At 52.3% G+C, this 23,811-nt stretch overlaps 8 protein-coding genes across 8 annotated transcripts; 5 read left to right on the top strand and 3 right to left on the bottom strand.

Moving 5' to 3' along the window:
* The first annotated feature begins 620 nt into the window (after nt 1–620).
* VE01_04383 (uncharacterized protein) lies at nt 621–2,405 on the top strand. Its single transcript, XM_018273857.2, has 4 exons — nt 621–993; nt 1,052–1,490; nt 1,568–1,736; nt 1,786–2,405. Exons 1-4 carry the CDS (start codon nt 981–983, stop codon nt 2,212–2,214), a joined length of 1,050 nt encoding a protein of 349 aa, XP_018131118.1. The 5' UTR covers nt 621–980; the 3' UTR covers nt 2,215–2,405.
* MRPL22 (mitochondrial 54S ribosomal protein YmL22) lies at nt 2,252–3,615 on the bottom strand (the record flags this gene model as incomplete). Its single annotated transcript, XM_018273856.2, has 3 exons — nt 2,252–2,577; nt 2,633–3,379; nt 3,435–3,615. The coding sequence occupies 3 exons, from the start codon at nt 3,613–3,615 to the stop codon at nt 2,438–2,440; spliced, it is 1,068 nt and encodes a 355-aa protein (XP_018131222.1). The 3' UTR covers nt 2,252–2,437.
* Nucleotides 3,616–3,669: 54 nt separating this feature from the next.
* PRP24 (Splicing factor) lies at nt 3,670–7,271 on the top strand. The gene has a single exon (XM_018273855.2). It carries the CDS (start codon nt 3,862–3,864, stop codon nt 6,994–6,996), a length of 3,135 nt encoding a protein of 1,044 aa, XP_018131224.1. The 5' UTR covers nt 3,670–3,861; the 3' UTR covers nt 6,997–7,271.
* A 1,726-nt stretch (nt 7,272–8,997) lies between these two features.
* On the bottom strand, nt 8,998–10,940 carry VE01_04380 (uncharacterized protein). Its single transcript, XM_018273854.2, has 2 exons — nt 10,537–10,940; nt 8,998–10,477 (listed from the first exon to the last, which is right to left on the bottom strand). Exons 1-2 carry the CDS (start codon nt 10,768–10,770, stop codon nt 9,341–9,343), a joined length of 1,371 nt encoding a protein of 456 aa, XP_018131223.1. The 5' UTR covers nt 10,771–10,940; the 3' UTR covers nt 8,998–9,340.
* A 144-nt stretch (nt 10,941–11,084) lies between these two features.
* VE01_04379 (uncharacterized protein) lies at nt 11,085–15,407 on the top strand (the record flags this gene model as incomplete). The annotated part of the gene is made up of 1 exon (XM_018273853.2): nt 11,085–15,407. Exon 1 carries the CDS (start codon nt 11,277–11,279, stop codon nt 15,405–15,407), a length of 4,131 nt encoding a protein of 1,376 aa, XP_018131163.1. The 5' UTR covers nt 11,085–11,276.
* An 82-nt stretch (nt 15,408–15,489) lies between these two features.
* GYP1 (GTPase-activating protein) lies at nt 15,490–17,835 on the bottom strand. Its single transcript, XM_018273852.2, has 6 exons — nt 17,731–17,835; nt 17,659–17,674; nt 17,556–17,565; nt 17,339–17,476; nt 15,968–17,291; nt 15,490–15,913 (listed from the first exon to the last, which is right to left on the bottom strand). The coding sequence occupies exons 1-6, from the start codon at nt 17,770–17,772 to the stop codon at nt 15,650–15,652; spliced, it is 1,794 nt and encodes a 597-aa protein (XP_018131104.1). The 5' UTR covers nt 17,773–17,835; the 3' UTR covers nt 15,490–15,649.
* Nucleotides 17,836–17,932: 97 nt separating this feature from the next.
* Nucleotides 17,933–21,214, top strand: VE01_04376 (uncharacterized protein). Its single transcript, XM_018273850.2, has 5 exons — nt 17,933–18,185; nt 18,295–18,555; nt 19,494–19,534; nt 19,584–19,747; nt 19,819–21,214. Exons 1-5 carry the CDS (start codon nt 18,142–18,144, stop codon nt 20,941–20,943), a joined length of 1,635 nt encoding a protein of 544 aa, XP_018131098.2. The 5' UTR covers nt 17,933–18,141; the 3' UTR covers nt 20,944–21,214.
* A 224-nt stretch (nt 21,215–21,438) lies between these two features.
* On the top strand, nt 21,439–23,280 carry VE01_04375 (uncharacterized protein). Its single transcript, XM_018273849.2, has one exon. The coding sequence runs from the start codon at nt 21,486–21,488 to the stop codon at nt 23,091–23,093; it is 1,608 nt and encodes a 535-aa protein (XP_018131099.1). The 5' UTR covers nt 21,439–21,485; the 3' UTR covers nt 23,094–23,280.
* The last annotated feature ends 531 nt before the right edge of the window (nt 23,281–23,811 follow it).

The following is a 23,811-nucleotide window of genomic DNA, read 5'->3' as shown; positions in this document are numbered from 1 at the left end:
AATATAAATATGAATATACACGTGCGGGGCAAGTTGAATGAGCGGGAGGTTCGTAACGAGAGCAACGAAGAGTCTATACGCCAATGACAACAAAGTCCATTGATATACATGCCATAGAAGTGGGAAGGACACTAGATACAAGCTGCTGTGCGAATAGGCGAAGGACTGCCTTGTGATGGTAGTGGCTGTTTAGCAGATGTCAAGCGGAATAGAGGCTGCGGGTAGGAGGACCGGGAAGGAGCAAACCATGGCTGGAAGGTTCGCATTAGGAAGGAGCAACGGCGGCAGGAAGGTACGATGGTAGGAAGGAACGATGGCGGCAGGAAGGAGCAGCGACAGGAAGGCGCGACGACAGGAAGGAGCACTGACGACAGAAAGGAGCGGCACAGGAAGGGCCAAAGACAAGGACGGAAGGAGCAATGAAGTTGGCTCCATCGTGTCTCTGGATTCTCCTGTGCCGTGGCGTCCGACAGCTTTCCCATAAACTCTGATAATGCCTCTGCCGTCGCGGCACCGTTGATGGAGGTTTTGAGGGTGGCTCGCTCCTCTTCCATACTGACTCGTATGATCTCGATTCTCATGTCCATGAGTAAAGTATAAACAGCCGCTCACGTCTATCTCAGCCTCACTCCACCCTTCCAAAACATCACACGACCTCACTGCTTCCCAATCAATATTATCCTGTAAAAGTGGCGCACTATCTCGATATGTCCAATAATCTTGGTGGAGAACCAATATCTCCCCTTTACCGAGACAAGGCTGAATGAGGGGCAGATAGGCATCTACGACGGCAATACCACAGCGATTTCGGAGACTAGAACTTTTATACTTAATCATACTTCTTGCTCATACTTCTTTTATCAGATAAATATTTCTTAATATATCAGCAGACTACAGAAACTACCCATTATCATCCCACCCAGCCGAAAAATAATCAATTCCGATTCGTAAAAAACCGCAGCCTCGCCATCCCCGCAGCTATGGCTCAACCAAGTACGCCCTCTCACAATCCCCTCACAGTCATTCAAACAGCCAAATCTGACAATACTAGCCTATATCATCCTCGGCGGAGGAGTCATCGGCCTCACCACAGCCCTAACCCTCCAAAAGCGCTCCCCAAGCGCGCGCATCATACTCGTCGCGCACCATCTCCCCGGAGACCTAGCGCTAACATATGCCTCTCCCTGGGCGGGCGCGAACTGGCTGAGCGTGGCCACTGATGGAGGGCGCGCACAGGCGCGGGATGCGGTTACGTATGTTAAGTTTGGGGAGCTGGCGGATGGGAGGCCGGAGGCGGGGGTGAGGAGGATGCCGATTCGGGCGATGTTTGATAAGGAGAGGGAGGAGGCGGGGGTGCTGAGCCCGGATGGGAAGATTTGGTATGAGGAGCTTGTGGGAGGGTTGAGGGAGGTGAAGGAGTTGCCTGAGGGGGTGAAGTTTGGGTATGAGTTGGATACTTTTGTGGTGGATGTTACGACGTATTTGCCTTGGTAGGTCTTCTGTTTATGGATCCTTGGAGGGGAGACTAGAGAACATAAGTGAGAGGAGAAGGGCTAATTCTAATCAGGCTTTTGACGGAGGCGATTAAGGCTAGTGTAGAAGTTCGCCGGAAGGTAATTGGGGACATCAGGGAGGTGTTTCAGGAGTTTCCAGAGGCAGAAGGGTTCGTGAACTGCACGGGCATTGGCAGTTATAGCCTGAAGGGAGTTGAGGATAAGGAACTTTACCCAACTATGGTATATTTGACAACTCTCTATGCTATGGGTTGTTGCTGACAATATGTAGGGGCAAGTAATCCTCGTCGAGAGCCCGAAGACACCGATAGAGAGGATGTACTTCCGTTCGCCACAACGGACGCACTCAGATACCACGTACGTCTTCCCTCGTGGCAAGCACGGAGGCGTCATCCTTGGCGGCTGCAGACTGGATGGCGTGTGGACGGGAGAAGTGAACCTTGATCTAGCAGAGGACATCAAGAAGCGCTGCTGTGAGCTTTGTCCCGAGCTGGGAAAGCCAGAGGATTTGAAGGTCATTAGGCATGGTCTTGGGTTGAGGCCGAGCAGGAATGGAGGAGCGAGGGTTGAGAGGGAGGCTATGGATGGGAAGACTGTCGTCCATAGCTATGGTGCTGGCGGTGCTGGGTACCAGGCCTCGTGGGGGACAGCGAAGGAAGCAGTTGACCTGCTTCTCCAACTTCGACAGTCTAATCTGTGAGGAGTACCCAATGAATAGGAGCAGAAGGACATACTTGGTCAGGGTCGAGCCTTGGATTCGCTCGTTGAACCGACATGCAAGTTACTAGATTCTGGGCCATTTGCGGAGTATTATACACTCCGTATCATGATCTTAGAAAAATCTAGTTTAGTCTAGTTTAGTATTGTACAGTAAATATACCTATTCTACAGTCTACAAGTCCCACTCGCACCCGACGACCCCTCTACCAGCTGTAGAACTGCCTCTGCGACGTGATCTTGCGGTTCGGGAGTTGAACCCACGTCTTTCGTGCTGCGACCTTAGCCTCACGCTCTTGATTCTCGCGGATACGTGTCTTTTCCTCCTTGAGGACGACGTGGATATCTGCGACTGTCAGTATATATTCAAAAACACTGCCTCAATCTCGGCTCGGACTTACGCGTCGTAGGGTTCTTCATCATGTTGATCTGCCCACGTGCCCTGTGATCAGGAGTCCTTCCGTAATCACCCTTCCCAACCCAAGCCTGCTCAATGTACAACCGCGACGGATCCTCAATCTTCATCCTCTTCCCATCCTTTGTCATGATCTGCACAGCCTTGAAGCCGTCTTCCTTCCCCAGCCCCATCCCTCTCCTCACAATCGCCTCATTGCGCGCATGCACCAAGTGCTCCCTAACGCCCTGCGCAGCCTTCTTCTTCGAGAATCGCATCTGCACAATCGCCTCCTCCAGCGGCTTCCCAGTAATCTGCCTCGCCAACGGCCCCAACTTCTTGACGCTCGTCTGGTAATTGTGACTCTTGCTGTGGCTGACGCGCTCCGAGCGCTTCAGGGTCTCGCTCTTGCTCAACCGCCCGCGCGCCGTGATCTCGCGAATCACCATCTTGCGCTGCCAGCGCTCGCGGCTGCTTGGGTCAGGATCGAGCGCTGCGGCCATATTGCGCGGGTTGCGGAGAGCTGCAGCAGGTCCAGTGGTGGTGGTGACTGGACCGGCGACAGTCTCGTCTTCGAAGATGGAGGAGGAGGCGAGGGCTCCGCGTTTCGGTGCCACTGGGACGGCGGATTTGGTTTTTACGAACTCTTCGTGGAGCTGGTCGCGGGGAGCGGGTTTCGTGGGGGTCTCATCGCGGCCTTTTGAGCTCCAAAATGCTGTGCGGTATTGGGGGATCGAGGAGGTGAAGGAGGTGACTGGATGAAAATATTAGCACTGGGATTGTTGGCATTGGAGGTTAATAAGACGCACCGGAGGTAGCCACCCGCCTGGTACGCAGAGGGAGGCTCATATTGCTGGTGCTGAGCATTGCATTGATGATTTTATTGCGGCTCGTGAGGTTGTTTGTCGTCTCGGCCCCGTAGAATTTCGAGCCAGGCCAAGGCGGGTAAGCTGGGCAGAACATCGGCGCTAGTCCGCTTCCGGCCGGCATTTGTGAGAAGTTGCTACTGGCTGGTTGGTGGCCTTATACCTTGTTCCACATCGCCATGATCGCGCGCAATACGAACAGACGCGTTGATTTACTACCTGGAAGCCTTAGAAGCCTTACAACTGCTCTCCCATCTCGTCGAATCTTCATATTTACAAGGTCGCACACCTCGCTACCTTCGACGACGACCAAGCTGGCTTGATAACGGACCCTGGCGCCAAGCCCTTCCATGACGACCAACAGACGACCATGGGTGAACCTGTAGGAGAGGATGCGTGGGTGTCGCTCGTGGACGAGGGCAGTCGCAGCGCTGCGAACCTGGAGCAGCGAGTCGAGGTCGTGGAGCTGTACAAGCGAGCCGTGAGCGCCGAGCCATACAGCCTGCGATTGTGGGTGCAATACTGCGAATGGATCTGGTCGCTACACACAGATTGCCAGTCCTCCGATGCGGGCTGGTCAGAGGAGGAGCAGCACCTGGGCCAGGAGGTCTTCTCTCTCTCTGTCGCCATCGATCTGTGGCAGCAGGGCGCGCATGCTATCCGTTACCGCCTTGATGACAGCCATTCCCTGTGGAACAGATACATGTCGATTGAGCTGTGGCTGCTTGCCAAGGCACCATCGCCAGCTGCGGTGGATCGCGTGAAGTCACTGTATCTGGATCGACTTCAGGTGCCGCATGCGACGTGGGAGGAGACATCTCAGGCCTTCTCGACGTTTGTGACGAGATACGACGAGGCGCACTGGGAGGAGACGATGGTGCGCAGTACACAGCTTGCGAAGAATGCCAAGGAAATATACGGACAGCGAGAGGACCAGGAGTTGAGCCTCGTACGATCTGTGCAGTCTGGCGATCAGGAGAAGCAAAAGGCTGTTCTTACAGAATACTTGGAGTGGGAGACGATCCAGAGCCGAAAGAAGAACGGAATCCCTGCTCTCTGCTTTGCGCTTTACGAAAGAGCACTCCTCATCCTCCCTACTGATGTTACGCTGTGGGAAGATTATGCTGGTGCTGTCAATGGCTACATTGGTGCGTCCCATGGCCGTCCACAGGATTGCCCGGATATTCTCCAACTTCTACAGAGATCGGTGAAGCACTGTCCGTGGTCAGGAATGCTGTGGTCGCGATACATGCTGCGCGCTGAGATCGAACATCTTGACTTCAGAGACGTAGAGCAGATCAAGCATGCCGCCACAAGCTCTGACCAGCTAGACCGCAATGGCATGACAGATGTGTACATGGTGTACGGTGCATGGTGTAATTATCTACGACGCAGAGCTGTTGATAGGGATGCCACTGACGAGGATGGTGATCTTGCGGATGTTGGAATGCCATCTGCCCTCGACGGCGTGGAGCACTGGGGAGAGCCGGCCGACCGAAAGAATGCCAAAGGCGACCCTACCTTCCAGATCCAACGGTGCTGGATCCAGTATCTAACGCAGAAGGGTCTCATCACTGAAGCACGCTCGCAGTGGCATGATTTGGTTAAGCCGCACGGCGACAGTTACGAGTTTTGGCTGAGGTACTACCAGTGGGAGATGGATATGCCACATACAGACAACACACGGCCTTTCGCAGCTGCTCTGCTCAAGCAGGCCATCCAGAGACGGACCTTGGATTGGCCAGAGAAGATTATGGAGATGTACCTTTCGCATTGTAGCACATACGAGTTCCCAGTCGAGGTTGCAAACGCCATCGATTTTGTTCACCGAAACAGTAAAGGAGTTGCGAAGAGGAGACAGCGGGAGGCCGCGGAGGCAGCTGCAGCCTATGCAGAGCAGCAAAGACTTGTCCAGCCCGCCGAAGCGATTCCAGCTGATGAATCTCTGGGGGGGTCGAAGAGGAAGAGAGATGCTGCTGCTGAAGTGGATGGCAATGCCGCCAAGAAAGTTAAGGCAGGAGGCGAAGATTTAGATGCACAAAGCGTCAAACGCGATCGCGAAAATACAAGCATCCTCGTCTCCAACCTTCCTTTGGAGGCAACTCAGACGAAGGTGAGGCAATATTTCAAGGAATACGGACACATCAACAATCTTACACTCAAACCTGAATCTGACAAGCAATCGGCAACCGCATTGATCGAGTTCCGCTCCGTCGAAGACGTCCAATCCGCTCTCCTCCGCGATGGCAAATACTTCGCCGAGAAGCAGATATCTGTCGTACCGGGCACGGGCCTCACGCTCTACCTTACCAACTACCCGCCCACTGCCGACGAGGACTACCTGCGCAACCTGTTTAAAGACTGCGGTGAAATCTTCTCCTTCCGCTGGCCGAGTCTCAAGTATAACACTCACCGCCGCTTCTGCTATGTCTCGTTCAGGACTGCCGCAGCCGCGGCCGCTGCCACTGCCCTCGATGGCAAGATGCTCGAAGGCAAATACAAAGTCGAGGCCAAATATTCTGACCCCAGCCGCAAGAAGCCGCGCGAGGGCGCCATGCTTGAGGGACGAGAGATCCACATTGCCGGCCTTGACCGCGGCGCGTCCGAGGATGACCTACAGGCTGTGTTTTCGAAATACGGCGCTGTGGAATCTGTCCGCATCCTCCGCAACATTGCAGGCAAGAGTAAAGGCTCCGCCTTCGTTGTCTTCGCCAAGGCAGAAGAAGCTACCAAGGCCCTCGAGCTAGACAAGACGAAGTTCTGGTCGCAGATTCTGACCGTCGAACTCGCGACTGCGACGAATTTCAAGGCCACGGCTACCACTAGCACTTCAGCTGCGGGGTCCCCGGCACCGAGCAACGACCTTGACTCCCGGATGTCGGGTGCTGGGTCGCCGGCTGCTGGAAACAACCATGGACATGCTGCCGGACAGTCCAGAGCTGAGATCACAGCCCGTACCATCACGCTTCTCAACGTGCCGGATACTGTGAATGACGCGCGCCTATCGGCTATTTGCGCGCCGTACGGCCGCGTAGTGAAGCTCGTGCTGCGACCAGACCACCAAGGTGCGATCGTTGAGTTTGAGGATGTTGCTTCGGCCGGGAAGGCGAGTCTGGGGCTCGAGGGGTACGAGATTGTCGGCGGGCGACGACTGAGAACTGGCGGACTGAAGGACCTGTTCGCGTCGGGGGAAGAGAGGAAGACGGATCGCATTGTTATTGGCGGGGGTGCGAAGAAGACTGAAGCGCAGCCGGAACAGCGCACGGCGTTTATGCAGGCGGGACCAACGGTTCGTCGGCCCGGAGCCGGCGGGAGAGGAGGGCTAGGTGTGAAAAGGGGCCTGGGCTTTAAGGGACCCAGCAAGGCGGCTGCCGATGGCGTAAATGGGAATAACGCGGAGTCTGGGGAGAAAAAGGCGGTGAAGAGCAATGCCGATTTCAAGGCTATGTTTCTCAAGAGCGGCGAAGGCGGCGGCGCCGGCGACGGACCTAATAAACAGGGGTAGAAAGGGTTTGGAAATAGGACCTTGGCGAGACCAAGTCTAGGAAAGGAAAGGAGCATGAAAAACGACGAAAAACTAATACCAATTAGAACCGGACTATTGGGCGGCGCATGGCTTGATTTTGCCGGTTGGTTGTAGGAAGGGAATTAGCTATCTTAATAGGAGGGGGGAGAGTTGCTTTTTCTGCATTTGGAGAGGGGAGGTGTCAAAACTCAGTTACGTACGCAACGCTCGCTGGCATACGGGCATTAATGTACAAATATAAACTTATTATCCACTCAATGTGGGTTCCAAAGTTACGTCGTCTGCTGTGACTTTTGATTATTAATGTGGCCCTCCCATGGAATCACACCCCCTCCGCGGTTCTAGGTAAAGAAAGGGGGCCGGGCCCACGACGTGAATTTGAACTGAGATAAGAGTTCTTTGAATTAATACTGTATATATAATGCAATCTCATATATCTATTTATATTTATTTGTTAAATTCGTTGTTATTTTTGGCAATAATGGTAAAATATTAATATTTGCGTAGATATTAAAACCCATATCAAAAAATTAAGTCAGAATCTCAGAATTTCAAAAGCCCCGTGCTATCGAGTTTTTAACATGGAAAGTCCCATACAGTTATTTACTTCGACCACAACATTGACTAGCAAACCTTACAACAAAAAGCTAAGTTCAAAGCACAAAAGTGCAAAAGACTCATCAGATATTCTTTTAATATCTGATGAGGAAGAAAATCAACTTTGTGATTTTACTTTTTGTCGTTTATTGATCGTTTCCAAGCTCTTTCTTTTATTTCCATTTTTTCCCTTTCATCCGGGTGTCGAATCCATAACCTCTATATCCTCCGCTGGCCAGATTGTCCAGACAGTGGTACTACCACTGCGCCACTGTGCCGCTGGGAGGAATGGGAGTAAGTTGGTTTATAAGGTTGGGGGGAGGGGGGGGGGGTTTGCTAGATGGGTGGGAGGGTGGCCTGAGGTTGGAGGTTGAGGTTGGGGGTTGTTAGGAGCGGGTTGGGAAGGGGGGGAGGTTCGCTAGATGGGTGAACGGGAGGAGATTGCGGCGGTAGGGGGGGAAGAGGATAAGAGGGGGGAAGTGGAAGAAGAATAAGGGTAGCGGAGAATAGCGGGTCTTTATCGACTCCCTCGCGCGCTTTCTCTCTCTGTTTGAGTTTATATGCTTTTATTTGTTTCTTTGTTTTTTTCTCTCCTCTTGCTTATGGGTTATGGGGTAGGAGGATAAGGGGGGGAAGCGGAGGAAGAATAAGGCTATGGGAGAGTAGAGGGTCTTTATCGACTCGCTCGCGCGTTTTGTCTCTCTGTTTGATGTTTGAGTTTATATGCTTTCATTTGCCTCTTTGTTTTTGTTCTTTCCTTTTGTTTATGGGTTATGGGGTAGGAGGAATGGGGTTCATGCTGGTTGATGATGAGATGTGAGGTTGTACTGGCTCGGTATACCCGTTGTTGGGAGTTAAGGGGGTAGTAAGTGAAAATTGGGCGTGCTAGAGCGGGTGACCTGGGGATGGAGGTTGGGTGGTTGGCTTGGGAAGGGAGTCGGCGTTTCGCTTGCTGGTTGCCTAAGAAAGGGGGAGGGTGTTCGATTGCTCGGTTGGGAGAATGAGGATGGAGGTTGGGAGGTCGGTTGGGAAAGGGGGCGTCGGATATACAAATTCACCAAATATTCGTATCCCCTTGTTCCCGCCTCCTCCTTTGCCCCGGTGTCGCCCCTTCACAGCTCGTCCCTTCACAGCTCGCCCCTTCACAGCTCGCCCCTTTGTTCCCCCTTATCCCCCCTTCCCACCCCCCCTTATCTCTAGCACCAAATACGAACCAGCCGAAAGGCTATAAGGCCATTGAAGAGGCCACCATCAAAACAAAGGGGTGTTTGGCGTAACGGTAGCAGGCCTGATTTGTAAACTTTCCACTGTACGTTGGGTACAAGTCTATCATCTGAAAGCAATCCCGTGGATACAGATAACTCACTGGTTCAATTCCGGTACACTTCCTTTATTTTTTTATTTTTTGATCTTTTTCAGTTCATTAGAAGATAACTATCTATCCCCATCAACTTATATTGGGACGGCAGCTTCCACGCCTTTCTTTACTTTGTTTTTCAAGAATGGATATTTGAACTATGCTTCCACGCATTTCTTTACTTTAGTTTCGAGAATGGCTATTTGAGCTATGCCTCCTGGCCTAACACCTAGACTGGTACTCTCACGAAGCTTCTACCTCATCTATCACTGAGTGATAGTACACTTGCATTGGATTTCCGCCATACATGCATCGCCGACGGCGAACCACACAAGTTCTACATTACCAACGCCAATATGATAGCGTTAATCAAGGCGATGACAACAATGGCTGTTCCTCGGTGTTGCGCCTCCATGGGATCTTGGGGACCCTGAAGTTCCACCTTGATCCTGTTTGACGTCTAAATATAGACGGAGGATTGTACGCCCAGTGACACAGCATTCCAGCGAGGAAACCAACAGCATCATTTTTGAAAGCCAGAAGCCCACCAACAGTCATCACCATTACCGTCCACCTCTGCATCCTCTCTTCGTCAGTCGGCATCCTAAACGCATTTGCCACCGATCCACCTTGCAACACCGACGGCCCCGCGGCCTCCGACCCCTCCCACAGATCTCTGGCGCCGTTGTTCAACGTTTCACCGACCTTCGCTAACTCTATTCCAGCAGCGAGTACCATAACACCGAGTAGGCTTTTCGGATACTGATGTAGTAAACCGACCAGCGTTTCACCAAATATGAGACCCATGACTACCTTGAATAGCCCAAGGACGATAATACTAGCCCCGCTTCGAGCACCGAATCGATACTGTGCTGCGAGTCCTCCGGAACCGTGGCAAACGGGCATTGCGCCAAACCACCCTCCGATTAGATTCATTAGTCCAACACTAAGACCCAGAGAGGTCACCGACGGTGCTGGAAGGTGAGGTAGGAGATCAGCAGACAAAAATGAAACAGCAATGACTGAATTCAAAGTGGTAAGAGGCAGCTGCCCAAGTCCAGCATCAATGGCTCCCGTTTTGAACGAACCCCACGATGGGACCAGAAACTGGGGATGCCAAATTGCCAACGACGGCAGGTTGGAAGACCCCGTGAGTAGAAATGACAGAACAATCCCGACAACAAAAATCACGAGTGCGTAAGGAAACCGTGGAAAGCTGTGGGTCCAGAGAAGTGCCAGAAATGCTCCAATGCCCCAGAGCCGGTTGTCTGCCCACGACGGCGAGGTCCAACCGAGTGGTTGGAGGAGCGATGTTCCAGCTGATAAGATCAGCGACATTCCAGCTCCGACTTGGATCCCTTTCACGACCGGAGTAGGGATGACGCTGGCGAACCAGTGTAATAGTCCAGTGACGCTAAATATGAGGACAATTCCCGACACGAAGAACCCCGCCGAGACGGTCTCGGAGATCGTGAAGGATCTCGAGATTGCAACTGCAGCTATGGCCTAATTCTCACTTAGTCTCTTTTCTTCTATGACGAAACATGCCATAGAGGCGGATCTACCTTCATCGGCTGTACTGGGAGTGGGATTCCGAAAATGACGCCGGTGAGGATGTTCCATAGTCCGGAGAAGACGAGGGTGCTGGAAAGGGATATAGAGTTTTGGACGGCGAGGGCTATCATCAGAGGGAGAAGAGTGCCTAGGTCCCCAAGAGCTCCTGAGATCTCAGCCAAAGGGTGTCTTCTGAGAGTTTCCCAATTGTTGGCGTTGAACCGCCGGAAGTCTACAAGACCCATGATGTATGGTGTCTGATTAAAGTACTTGGTGGTAATTATCGATCTTGGGCACGAATAAATTTAGCTATTATGAGAAGATAATACAATATATCAGCGTCCTGGAGGACAACATGAAATTCTTGATTTATGCCATATATTGAAGTTGAAGTTAATCATTTCGAGTCTATGTGATGTTCGGAGATGGCGGGGTTAGGGGACTTGGACCCTTCAAGGTTAGCGCCAAGCGCACTTAACGGCGGAAGCGGCCGCCGCCCTTCGCGTCACCAAAATCGCGTCGCGTCGCGTTGACAGCCATTTATCGCCTATCGCGGTTTCAAACCCAGCCACTGCTCTCTTATATCTACCTCTTCCACCAATTCCACAGTATTGAAATCCAACAAACACAAACACAAACACGATATAAACACGAAAATTATTACACACCTTACCAATTACTAATTACCAATGAACAAATAAGCGTCAATTAATTATTTGATTTTCCTCGCATCCCGGAACTACAGCTTACAATGGCTGCTCCAGTCGCCATGATGGATGTTGCTCCCGAGGCGTCTTCACCAATCCATTCGAAGACGACCTTGCCACTATCCGACCTCGCGAGCGAAGCACAATCGAGCGATGACGACTCTGAAGGGGGAGTGGTGGTTAAACCGCGTGCCCGTGGACGACTTGCAGGAAGAATGCTCGATTCACGGGACGCCGAAGAACACGAAGTCACAGCAATGAGCGACAGCGATGTCGAACAGGGGAAGGATATGGAAAAGGCGAAAGCAGAAAGGAGGAGGAGATTCTTGGGTATAACATCATCGGGCGAAGATGATGCAGCAGCTGAGTCGGAGGCAGAGAACGACGATAATACAAGCAACGCTGGCGATCAGGGCATGACTGCAAGGGAGAGGATGCTAAAGTCTCTGATGACTGAGAAAAAACCAGCACAGGAGGAACAAACCACAAACCAGGCGGATGCAAGTGACGACGAGGATATTGTCGTTCCATCCCGGTCGAATCATCGGATACGGCAAAGAAGTTCGCCCAGGCCGAGCCCTCCCAGGTCGCTAGACTCTGGTCGCGGCGGCCTCTTCGTATCGCCATCGCCCAGTCCCAAGAAGACTAGAAGCCCACCACCAGCGGATTCCGACTCGGAGGACTTGCCTGTGGACCTATCTGCGGTAACTTCGACCGACCGCTTCAAGGCGCTTCTTGAGACGAAACGACAGGAACGCGCCGCAAAAGATGCTGCCGATTTGGCATGGAGGAAGGCCGCCGCTGAACAACAGGCACTGCTTGAGGACGACGACTTGGTTGGTAGCGATGATGAAGGAGGACAGCGATTGACACAACAAGTTCGACCAACGAGAAAAGCTAGCAAGAAAGCTGTCGAAGAGATACACCGAGAGACACAACGCATGGCAAGGAACATGCAATTGGCCCACCAAGCAAAGACAAAAAAGAAGATCACAAAGTCGAGTCTTTTCGCGAGATTTAACTACAAGCCAGAAGGGTTTGTGGAAGAACCAGCAACATCTAGCTCGCCGCAGCAATCCGATGCTGAGATGCATGAAACACCACCTACTTCTCCACTATCTCCAAGCCTCACAGCTCATAAATCCGCACCCCCAGCCGAACTATCAACTGTCTCGTTGCCTACAGGTTCGCTATCTGAGGATGAGGAGGCCCCACTCCCTACAGTGGAAGATATGATTTCTTCGCATGTCGCATCGTCACCCTCAAGCCGCAGGCTCGACAACGGAAAAGGCAAGGCCATCCGACGATCCCCTACTCCAACAGAATCGGCTCCCCAAATTCAACCTGTCACCACCCAGCCGAAAGCACCAAAGTTCTCGACTGCCAACGTAAGCTTTGGCGGTGACTCTGGTTCCGATGACGATTTAGAAATCATTCCATCGAAACCCCAGCTCGCATGGAAATACAGATCCAAGAAAGACCTGGATTCCATTTTCGACCGAGCCCCAGTTCACAAGGCCCGGGAATCCAATGGTCTTCATGCACTTAGAATGCTGGCACATATCTCTCCGCCACCGAAGAATCGGAACAAGAAGAATGCGAAGCCATCTATCAGCAATTCTGCGCTACAAGCATCTTTGCAGCAGCGTGCCCGACAGCAAGCAACCCGCGAAAGAGAGGAGCGGCTGCAGGCACTCCGTGATAGGGGTATCATTGTTCAAACAGCAGAAGAGAGAGCGCAAGAGCTTGAGGATGTGGAGGACATGATTACAAAAGCTCGCAGAGAAGGCGAGGAGATCGCAAAGGGGGAAAAGGCTGCTGCGAAGAAGCACAGGAAAGACAACGGCGAAGTTGACCCACTTGATATGGATGATAGTGATGACGAGGAATGGCAAGAAGAGGCAGAGAGGTTCTCTCAACAGCTATCTGCCTCTGGCTCAGAAGACGAAGCCGATGACGAGGAAGAGCACAGTGGCTCGGAAGACGAGGAGATGGAGGATGCGAATATGGACGAAGCAACCAGGCCTAATGCCTTGGTTGATGATGAAGCATCTGAAGATGAGGACGAGAAAGAAGAGGAAGAAGTCGAAGCGAGCGGTCTCATTAATGACGAAGATGAGGAAGATGCACCAAACGCAGTCGCTCGGAGAAGAACTAAGAACACAAACGTTATCTCAGACGACGAAGACGATGTATCGGTTCCACAGTCGCCTGCACTGGCACCGATGAACACCCCTGGGCCAAAGGCAACTGCTACAACATCCCCTGCCGCGCCTATGTCTGTTCTCCGCTCGGCAACGAAGACATTCATTCCAGGTATCACTGTGGCAGGCCCAGCCGGCCTTGGTTTGACGCAAATCTTTGCTGGGACCATGGACACCCAGCCAGATTTCGATGCTACGCCTATGGAGTCACCATCTCAACGCCTGGACTCCCAGCAGGACTCTCTTGCTTTCCTTCGCAACCTTCCCCCTCCTGAATTCCCCGGATTCACTCCTACTATGGATGACGAGTCTCAAGGCATCGTCAAGAGCAGCCAAGTACAAATTGACCAAGTCGCTGCGACGCAGGCAACTCAGGCTGAGACTCAAGGAATCCAACTCGACTTCTCTCAGTCGCAAATTCACGGCTTCGATAGCTTAGTTCAGCAAACCCCAAGCAAGCATTCCGAATTTCCGGAGCCAACTCAAGACGAAGGCTTCAAGTTCATGTCGCCGATCATGGGCCGTTATACGGAGCCTCCTATGTCCACTGTCGACACGGTTATGATTGGAGGAACTCCAGCACCAGACCAAACCGAGGACATTGTTATGGAGTCACCCATCATGAAGAGAAAGGGCAAGCTTCAACGCAGAGTCCAAGCTCCTGTCCTGTCAGACGACGAGGAAGCGGAACCAGTCGACGACTTCGAGGTCTCCAATATCTTCGAAACCATGCGCAAAGCTTCCAAAAAATCTAAGACGGCTCCTATCGCCGACTTTGACAAGAAAAAGTCCGCTGCCAAGGAAATGGTCGAAGACCAGGCTTCCGAATCCGAAGACGAATATGCTGGTCTCGGTGGTGCATCTGACGACGAGTCAGAAGGCGAAGACGAGGCTGTGCAGGCCATGATCGACGACGAGCAGCGCGAACACTTCGATGAGACGAAGCTGGCCGCTTTCTACGCGGACCGCGAGCGTGCCGCAGATGAGCAACAGGTCAACAAGCTCTTCAAGGACATCACATCTGGCATGTTGAGGAAGAAGCGAGGCGCCGACTACGATCTCAGCGACTCCGATGACGACGGAGAAGCGAGACGCCGCATGAAGCGTCGCGAGTTCGCGAAGATGCGAAAGGCCCTCCTCGAAGACGAGCAAATCGGCAAGATCGCTGAGAACCCCAAGCGAGCCGCCTTCCTCCGAGCAATCGAGGATCGTGGTGATGATCAAGACATGATTTTCCTCGACGACGAGATCGTGGACGCCGAGAACGCTGCGTCGTCCCAGCCCATCGTCGACGACGAGGACAGCCAGGACGCAACAGTCGTGCCCAACAGCCAACCCGACGCTGCCCCAGGCGCCCTCAAACGCAAAGCCACCACAGAGCCCCAAGCACGTCTACCACCCAACCTCCGCCGCACCAAGGCCCTGGCCTCCAAGCGTCCAACCAGCCTCTCGGAGATCCGCGCCTCAGTGTCAAGTCTTATCGATGACCCGAACGCGATGCACGCTCCCGCCGAGGACAGCGACTCTGACATCGAGATCGAAGGCACGGAGTCCACTGACAGCGGCAAGGGGAAGGAGAACCACGACCCCTTCGCACGGCGCCACAGCGGCGCCACAGTCGTGGACCGCATGTCGCTCAAGCGCCAGTCCAGCACCGAGATGTCATCTGCAACGCGCCTAGCTTTTGCGGCCTCCTCAGCCACGGCTGGGTTTAAAGTTCCGCCGCTTCTAAGGCGCGCGACGACGAATAGCTCTGCTGCGTCATCGACGGGGAGTTTTGGTGGGGGCCCTGCGGGGGATAGTAAGGCGGCGCCGAAGAAGGGGAAGGGGGTTGCGTTTTTTACGAGGGAGGAGGAGAGGACGAAGGATATTAGGGAGGGGGAGAGGAAGAGGCAGGAGAGGTTTTTGAAGGGGGTTGAGGGGAGGAGGAAGGCTGTTGGGGGGTTGTTTGGGAGGGGGAGTTTTGCTTGATTGGGGGGTGGGATGGTAATATATAAGGGGGTTGGAGTATGGATGGTTATGATGTTGGGATGGGCGGCGTATGGATACTGGGCTCAGTATTGGTGTTGGATTTGGTGTTACTCTAGAATAATCGAGGATTCATAAATCCAGGCTTTTTTGGCAAGAAATTTCTGAGTGCATTGTGACCAGCCCACTGCCCCATAACTATCTAACCAAATATCGGCGGAACTCGTGTCCCTATTATAGTGTGTCTATATGCCACCCATGCCGCCCAATCCCCTATCTTGACTCTGCACACCCGACAAATGCGCCTGACTCCCTTTGAACAAGCTCTGCCAGATGAAAGCCTCGCTTAATAATAACTCGATGTCCTTCTCCGTCCACTCCTTCGTGGGGAGGCTTTGCAGGAACATCATGATCTCCTGGAAATCCATGTGGAGGAGCCGATCGGACCACTTCACGAGGAAGGCAGCGCAGACATAGAGGTGGAACGAGGAGAAGCCTTGATCCTCCGCCTGTGTGGGGTGTTAGCTGGGTTGGAAGAGGTAAAGGGGTGGGAGGAGACTTACCATATATGTATCCCACATCCTAATCGTATTCTGCACGCTTATCTCTCTCATTAACAGACAATTCATCCATCTGAAGCTGAACTGTATGAACTCTACACCCTCATTCTCGAGGTGTTTCGCCAGATTACTGTCTATCCTCGCGGTTAGATCACGTAGCCCTGCTACTTGCCGCTGAATACCCGGCTGGGCAAAGATATAATTGTCCTGAATTCCATCCAGGAGTTTCGTGAGACACCAGAACGAGTCCGCCTCCACCGCGTCTAGAACGGCTTTGGGTAGCTGCCCAGGGTCCATGCCACTGTCGATATTCCAGTCCATAACGTAACTTCCTAGAAAGACCTGCCAAAACGGCGTTACAAGGTCATTAATCCCCTGCACGTAGCCACTCGCGGGATGCCGCACTGCCCACAGATACAGTATTCGTTCTAATGACCGCTGTGTAGCTTCGTAGCCGTATAGCTCCAAATGCGGGTTTGTGCGTGGCACATCGATGCTGATTTGATGCCACACCGCCTCGTCCAAGCCACGAGCCTTTCCAGGGGCCGCTGGTGTACCCCCGCCCCTTTCGAAGGCCTGGCGTACGCCGTCGAGGTATTCCTTACGCTTCCTTTCTAATGTGCTTACTCGCCGTTCGCTGCTCGTAGGGAGGTACCCGAGCAGTAATTGCCACGTCATCGCGCGGACTTCTTGGGGTATTCCGTTCCATGACGCCGAGCGTAGTTCTTGGAGAGGTATCGAGGTCGCTTGTAATATCTTCTTAAACTTGTTTATCCTATTTATGCGGTGACTGTGTACGTCCACTTCTTTCTGTGTGGCGCCGTCTGGCACTGGCGGGTGGTGAATGAGATGTAACGAGTTTGCTGGGTCCCTTAAGATCTCTTTGTATTGTGGTCTGAGGATTTTGCCCTCACTCTTCTTGGTGGTTGGGTATGATGGTGCTGGGCGCTCGATAGCTATGTCTGCGCTGTTCGAGTATCGCCGTGCACCCAAAGACTGCCCCATGTCTGTCCTCCACGGACTTAGCGCAGCGACAGGCTCGGAAGCTTCACCAGGCGGTTTTTTTGGCTTCCGCCTCGTACTTGACACGCTTGGAAGCCCAAAGTCGTCGTCCCCATCATTATTATCATAGCCATATTCATCCTCATCATCCTCTTCATTCGCACCCCAGTCATTATTGGTGCTGGACGTGAAGCCCGAGTAATTTCGCCGCGGGGAAGATGTGGACCCAAGAGCTGATTTCGACAACTGAGATGCGTGTCTGCCGTCTGACTTATTCGAAGAGTGAGGTGGTGTCCTTGGGCGGGAGGAGCTTGAACCCAATGACCTTGTAGAGTATTAGCGGGGCATACTGGATTCTGGTGATGTACATACATAGAGTCGACTTTGCTGAGCATATCAGCATGAGAATAAGAAGCCCCTACAACCATATTCGGGTCTCGTTCCCCCTTTTTCTCCGACGACGGGCGCTTCTTCTCATTGCTTCGAGTCCTCCAAAAAGGTGACGTTGAGCTGGTACCCTGTTAGCTGGCTGGGATTGGATTATATTTGGCATTCGAAAGGCCCATGAAAGGTAGGTGAAATAACATACTCGGATCTCTCTATATCACAAGAAATAAATCAGCAATATCCTTGGAGCTCTGTATCTCGTGCTGAATCTCAATAAACCTTGGAGGGGCGGGGGAAGCACATACCAACTTGGACCATTTCCTGAGGAACATGAATTAGCACTTCTGGTGAATTCCAAGAGTTGTAAATGTACTGACCTGCTGTGGAGGCTTCTTGCCACTACCCAAATTCGAAAACATCTTCTTTGGAGCCTTTGGGTAGGCTCTTTATTGCTCAAGCCTCTTTGAACATCTTCGGTATCCATCAATCCCCAAGGCTGGCTGTCTATCGGAGCTTCACAAGGGGACAAGTCGCGCTAAGCACAGTTTAGGACTAGTGCGTCCACGAGAAAAGCAGCCTTGGCCTCTCGACGACTTCGGGTTGTTGTCAAGCTGCAAAGTCAACGTGGACATCATCACTTCACCTTCTCCATTATACTATTTCATACTATTCACTCATCTAATCTCATTCAAGACCAGCAGTAATTGCTTTGGATGAGATTGTATCCACGAAAATCACAAAACACCCTCCACTAACCTCGGTCGCAAAGTTAACCTAGCACGACAAATATGGCCGACCAAGACGACTTCGAAGATGATCTCTTCGCAGATCTGTGAGTACCTATCCCCAGAATACACCTCAGTTCTATGTTTCTACGATCTTGTCATCATTATTCGCGCTTTGACGCCCATCACCGACGTGGCTGACAAAAACCCCGCCAGGTACGAGGACGATACAACGAAACCAGCACCAGCTGCCCCAGAAGTTAGACCAGCACCGGCTGTAGTCAATGGTTCCAGCGCGGTGAAGACCGAAGAATCTGCGGCAGTGCCAGAGCCAGATGTGACCGAAGGCCAGGAGTCCAGTGAGCAGCCTGAGCAAGATGATGATGAGATAGACTTCAATCTGGGAGGCGGGAATGATTATAGCGCACCAGCTCAGCAAGAGCGTGATGCCCACGGGCCAGGAATAAAAGAGGACGGGTAAGATATAGTTATTTCTTTACACATTATGACCTAGCCATTGCGACAGAGTATGAGAGTTGTAGCATGACTGCCCTCTGGACAGAGGAGCCAGCCATGTTTCCATGGTGGACTTCTTTTATCATGAGGCAATGATTTGAGGCGTGTTTGGGAGATGCAGGAGGCGAAGCATGAGAGACCGAGCAAAGCATAGAGAGAAAGATTTTGCTGTCGTGGCTGGAAATATAGCAATTCCAGGAGGAGATCGATGGCTCGGATTGTGGAACTTCAGAAGCGTATCTCAAATCTCCCGGTGTGCCTGGGATGGATGACATTACCACCGACTTGCTGCTGAGAAGTCTACGTGGGATGGCAAATTGATGGTTTCACCATGGAGTCGACATCCGAGCGTTATAGTCTGGCATACTACTATTCCATAGCCTATTGTCGAGATAATCTCCATAGAGCATCAGACAGAAGCTAGATATGCCCATAGGCTTAGCAAGAACGAAAGGCGTATAGCGCTCTACGCCAGTACCTAGCATCACGATAGCAAAAACAAGATACGATATTATCTCACGGATCTGTCACACTGTCATACTCTTGCATGACTCAGGAGTCCGTGTATGAGAGACCTGATATTCCTTGCTTTGGGCTTCTCCAATGCAGACATTTGAGCCCGCTCTACGCAACATTCTGAGAAGACTACATCTATTCTGCGGTGGTGGAATGCCATACTATGAAAGCTGGACGGACACGTCTCTATATTTGGGAAGGAACGACACACCATACGCTTATGAGGTGCCCACTGTCCAAAGTATTGTAGCCAGGCAAGGAATAGTTCCGGCACGAGACTGAACGCAAAAAGATCTGAACTCTGATGTCGCTATGGCTTGTTATTTTTTGACGGAGTGTGTTTGCTGTTGCAATTATTGGGCTAACGTGTACTGTTTTTACAGGAAAATGTTCATTGGTGGATTGAACTGGGAAACAACGGACCGTGAGTGTAACTGCCCAAGTCGTTGTCAACAGTACTGATTATCATGTAGAATCACTGAAGGATTACTTTTCACAGTTTGGTGAGGTCATGGAATGCACCGTTATGAGAGACGGTGCGTCTGGCCGCTCCAGAGGATTCGGATTCCTCACGTTCAAAGACGCTCGAACTGTCAATGTCGTGATGGTCAAGGAACATTACCTGGATGGAAAGATTGTAAGAATACTCACCTTGGAAACACTATGGTTTCACCAAATTCTCGAGAGCCTCACCTAATACGTCAACAGATTGACCCAAAACGCGCCATTCCACGCGACGAACAAGAGCGTACCTCCAAGATCTTTGTCGGTGGGGTGTCACAAGAAGCAAGCGAGCAAGACTTCAAAGAGTACTTCATGCAATTTGGCCGTGTTGTTGATGCTACACTCATGATGGACAAAGACACCGGTCGTCCTCGCGGGTTCGGTTTCGTGACCTTTGACTCGGAGGCTGCCGTTGATGCTTGCATCAACATTCCCCTTGAGATCTTGGGTAAGCCAATTGAAGTTAAGAAAGCGCAGCCACGTGGAAACGTTCGAGAGGAGGAGGATAACCGTGGCGGTGGCGGCCGCAACCGATTCCGAAAGCCGGAGGAGCAACATGACAACTATGGCGGCCAACCTCAAGCCCAGAGCAACCAGATGGCACCAGGTGGCATGACGCCGCAAGTCATGGCTCAATACTGGCAGCGCATGCAACAATACATGGCGATGATGCAGCAGCAAATGGCCATGGGTGCCGGACGAGGTGCCGCTATGAACCCGGCTATGATGAATCCGATGATGATGCAGCAGATGCAGGCGGCTCAGCAACAAAACGCTGGTGGTCGCAGCCAAAGCCCACAGGCTGGACAAAACCCAGCTATGGGAATGAACCCTGCGATGATGAACCCGATGATGATGCAGCAGATGCAGCAGGCCATGCAGGCTCAACAAATGCAAGGGATGGGAGGCGGCATGGGTGGCGGGAATGCCGGCGCTGCCGGTGCAGGAAACAACACTGGGTACAACGCTTACGAACAACAAGCTCTTGAGCAACAGAAGTATGAGCAGCAGGGTCACCGCGGCGGAAGACAAACTTCGCAAACCCCGGGGGGCCAACACTACAATGCCGGAAACAACTACGGTGGACAGAACCAGCCCACCAGCTGGGAGGGCATGTACGATGATGTTCCTCAACCCAATCCTGCTGGCGGTGCCGGTGGGTACAACAAGGCCCAAGGAAGGGGGGGGAGTGGAACGCCGAGTGGACCACAACCTGCTCCTCCAGCGGGAGCCCCGACCGGTCCAAAGAACGCCGGAAAGCCAGGAGCAAACTATCGCGGTGGCGGACGTGGCGGCGGCAGAGGCGGTTACCACCCGTACTCGAGATAAGTTAGTTGATGCCGTTCCCATCCCATCTGCCAGACATGGTCTGGGATCTATCACTTCGATTGGACATTTTCCCAGCCTTCAACCACCAAAGTCTTGCCTTATTTTATACTATGGCCTTTTATTTTGCTTTCGGTTATTCTCTTTTAGGGGTTTCCTTCTCATGGGAATCAAAGGAAGTTGGGATTATCCGGGTGGCGTCAACAGGCTGGCTTCTGCAGGACGCAGACTGTGTAATATAATCAACACCAATGAATCACAAATTTTAAATCACTCTTAAATATGACCTTGGCATTAAAGTGATACAATTGTAAACGATATTGTATTTCTAGATAGCATGCGTGTTCATCTTGGAGAACAGAAGTGAAATCTCACGTGACGTCAAATATATCAACATACACGCTAACCGCATCAAGACTAGATCCGTCCCCGCAGAAAACGGGCAACTGATAATCCAAATATTTTTTGTAAGATGCTTGCTTGATGCTCGTACCTTTGCGCCGACAACATATTCAAGCTGGGGCGACTCTCAACCAACTTGCAAAATGGCAGCCCCGATAACGAAGCTCCAGCAGGTGAAACTGCCCAGCGGTCCCTCGCCAATTACACCAGAACAACAATATTGGAAGTCATTTAGGTCGCAGCAAATCATCCCGTCCCCGACTTCATATCCTGTCACTCACATTTCTTTCCCCCCTCCTCCCAGCAACCCGCTGCTGCCCTCAAACAATGACTACTTCTCCGTCACGACCGGCACGCGCGTCCAGATTTACTCGATACGAACCCGAAAACTCATCAAGACCATAACTCGCTTTTCGGACATCGCTCACAGTGGTGAGATCCGCCGTGATGGCCGCGTTATGGTTGCCGGCGACGACAGCGGCAAGATCCAGGTCTTCGATGTCAACTCGCGCGCTATTCTCAAGACCTGGGAGGAGCACAAACAGCCCGTGTGGACGACGAAGTTCTCGCCCACAGAGCTGACTACTCTCATGTCTGCCTCCGACGACCGTACACTACGACTCTGGGATCTGCCCAGCGGACAGAGCACGACAAAGTTTATAGGCCATGGCGATTATGTCAGGTCGGCAGCTTTCATGCCGGGCATGCTGAGCAACATGCTTGCCTCTGGTTCCTACGATTCGACTGTCCGTATTTGGGATCCACGCACTCCTACTCGCGCGGCAATGACATTCAAGCACGCTGCGCCTGTGGAGGCCGTCCTCCCAATGCCCTCTGGAACGACTCTCATCGCATCCTCCGAAGCACAAATATCAGTCCTCGATCTCGTGGCCGGGAAACCGCTGCACATCATCAAGAACCACCAAAAGACTGTCACAGCACTATGCCTGGCGTCAAATGGCACACGCCTTGTTTCCGGTGCCCTTGATGGACATCTCAAGGTCTTCGAGACAACATCTTGGAACTCGGTTGCGGGGTCAAAATACAGCTCTCCCATCCTATCTGTGGCCGTCGTCCCATCTCCAGACCACCAAGACAAGCATCTTGCCGTTGGTCTCCAATCCGGCGTCCTATCCATCCGCACCCGCCTCTCCGGCGCCCAAAAGGTCAAGGAGCGCGAGCGTGAGAAGGAGATGGCTGCGCTCATTGCGGGCAATGTGGAGGAGTACGATAAGAAGAACAAGAAGCGGTCTCGTGGCGTAGAGAACAAACTTCGCGGCATGAAGTTTCTAGGCGAGGGCGCGGACGTCGTTATCGAGGGAAACGAGAAGCGTAAGAAGGGCGAAAGCCAGTGGGAGAAGAGCCTGCGCAATGGCCGCTACGGCGCGGCGCTGGATATGGTGCTAGGGAGCAACTTGCCGCCTGTGGTTGTGCTGTCTGTGCTTACGGCGCTGAAGCACCGGTCGGCGATGCGTGAGGCGTTCAGTGGCCGTGATGAGACGACCGTGATGCCGATTCTGCGGTGGGTCGCGAAGTACATTATCGATCCGCGGTATGTCAGCACGTGTGTGGATGCCGCCCTGCTTCTTCTGGATCTTTACAGCGAGCATGTGGGTGCGAGCGAGGAGCTGGAGAAGGGGGTTAAGTGGCTACATCGCCGCGTTAGGGCGGAGGTGGAGAGAGCACAGCAGGCATGTCAGACAGAGGGTATGTTGGGGATGCTGATGGCCGGACGGGCTGTGGCGGCTTGAGGCAGGGGCCCGGGTGATGATATTGCATGGATGGTTTGATAGCGCGGAGTTCGGTCTTTGCATATGAATGGGTTGGGTAAAATGTATATCGTGGTCTGGCGTTGGCGATGCGGATGGTGTGAATCTGTAGTCTAGATACTGGAGGGTTGATGTGGATACTTCATACCATACAATATATATATGCCTTCGTCCAACATTCATGTTGTCATTTGTGGCAAGACAGCTTCTAAAAACAAATGCCTGAAGACGCTAAACGCACTGCCACTCAAGGGAGAGATCACTTGCTATCCACTTGTTAGCCCGCCAGGCAGAGCAAGCCCTGATGTTGACGATAAAAGCTCGCCCTAACTCGCAAACAAATTATAAACTAGACTGTAATTCCAAAGGCATTACATAAATAGTACTGTTCTGCCCACCGCGGATTGCACTGGGCCAGCACTCGTTGACACGAAGTCTATCGCACAAACAAGAGATTTGGTCCCTGGGAACGAGGAGGCTTTGGTAGAAAGAGCTGTGGCACCCTATCTTGTTCTACCCCATAACACCCAAAACAAATATCAACGGATGACGGGTGTTGCTGGTAACGAGGATATACCGGTAATGGGAGAAACGATGGTAACAGCATTTTACGAACGGTGACAAGAATCACAGTAAAATTGGGTGTGGACATGGCAGCCACCTTCGAGCTCCGCCATGCAAAAGTTGAATCCACGATAGA

This window comes from Pseudogymnoascus verrucosus (genome assembly GCF_001662655.1).
Source record: "Pseudogymnoascus verrucosus strain UAMH 10579 unplaced genomic scaffold scaffold_17, whole genome shotgun sequence".
Classification (NCBI taxonomy): Eukaryota; Fungi; Ascomycota; class Leotiomycetes; order Thelebolales; family Thelebolaceae; genus Pseudogymnoascus; species Pseudogymnoascus verrucosus.
This window is presented reverse-complemented; position numbering and strand designations above follow the sequence as displayed.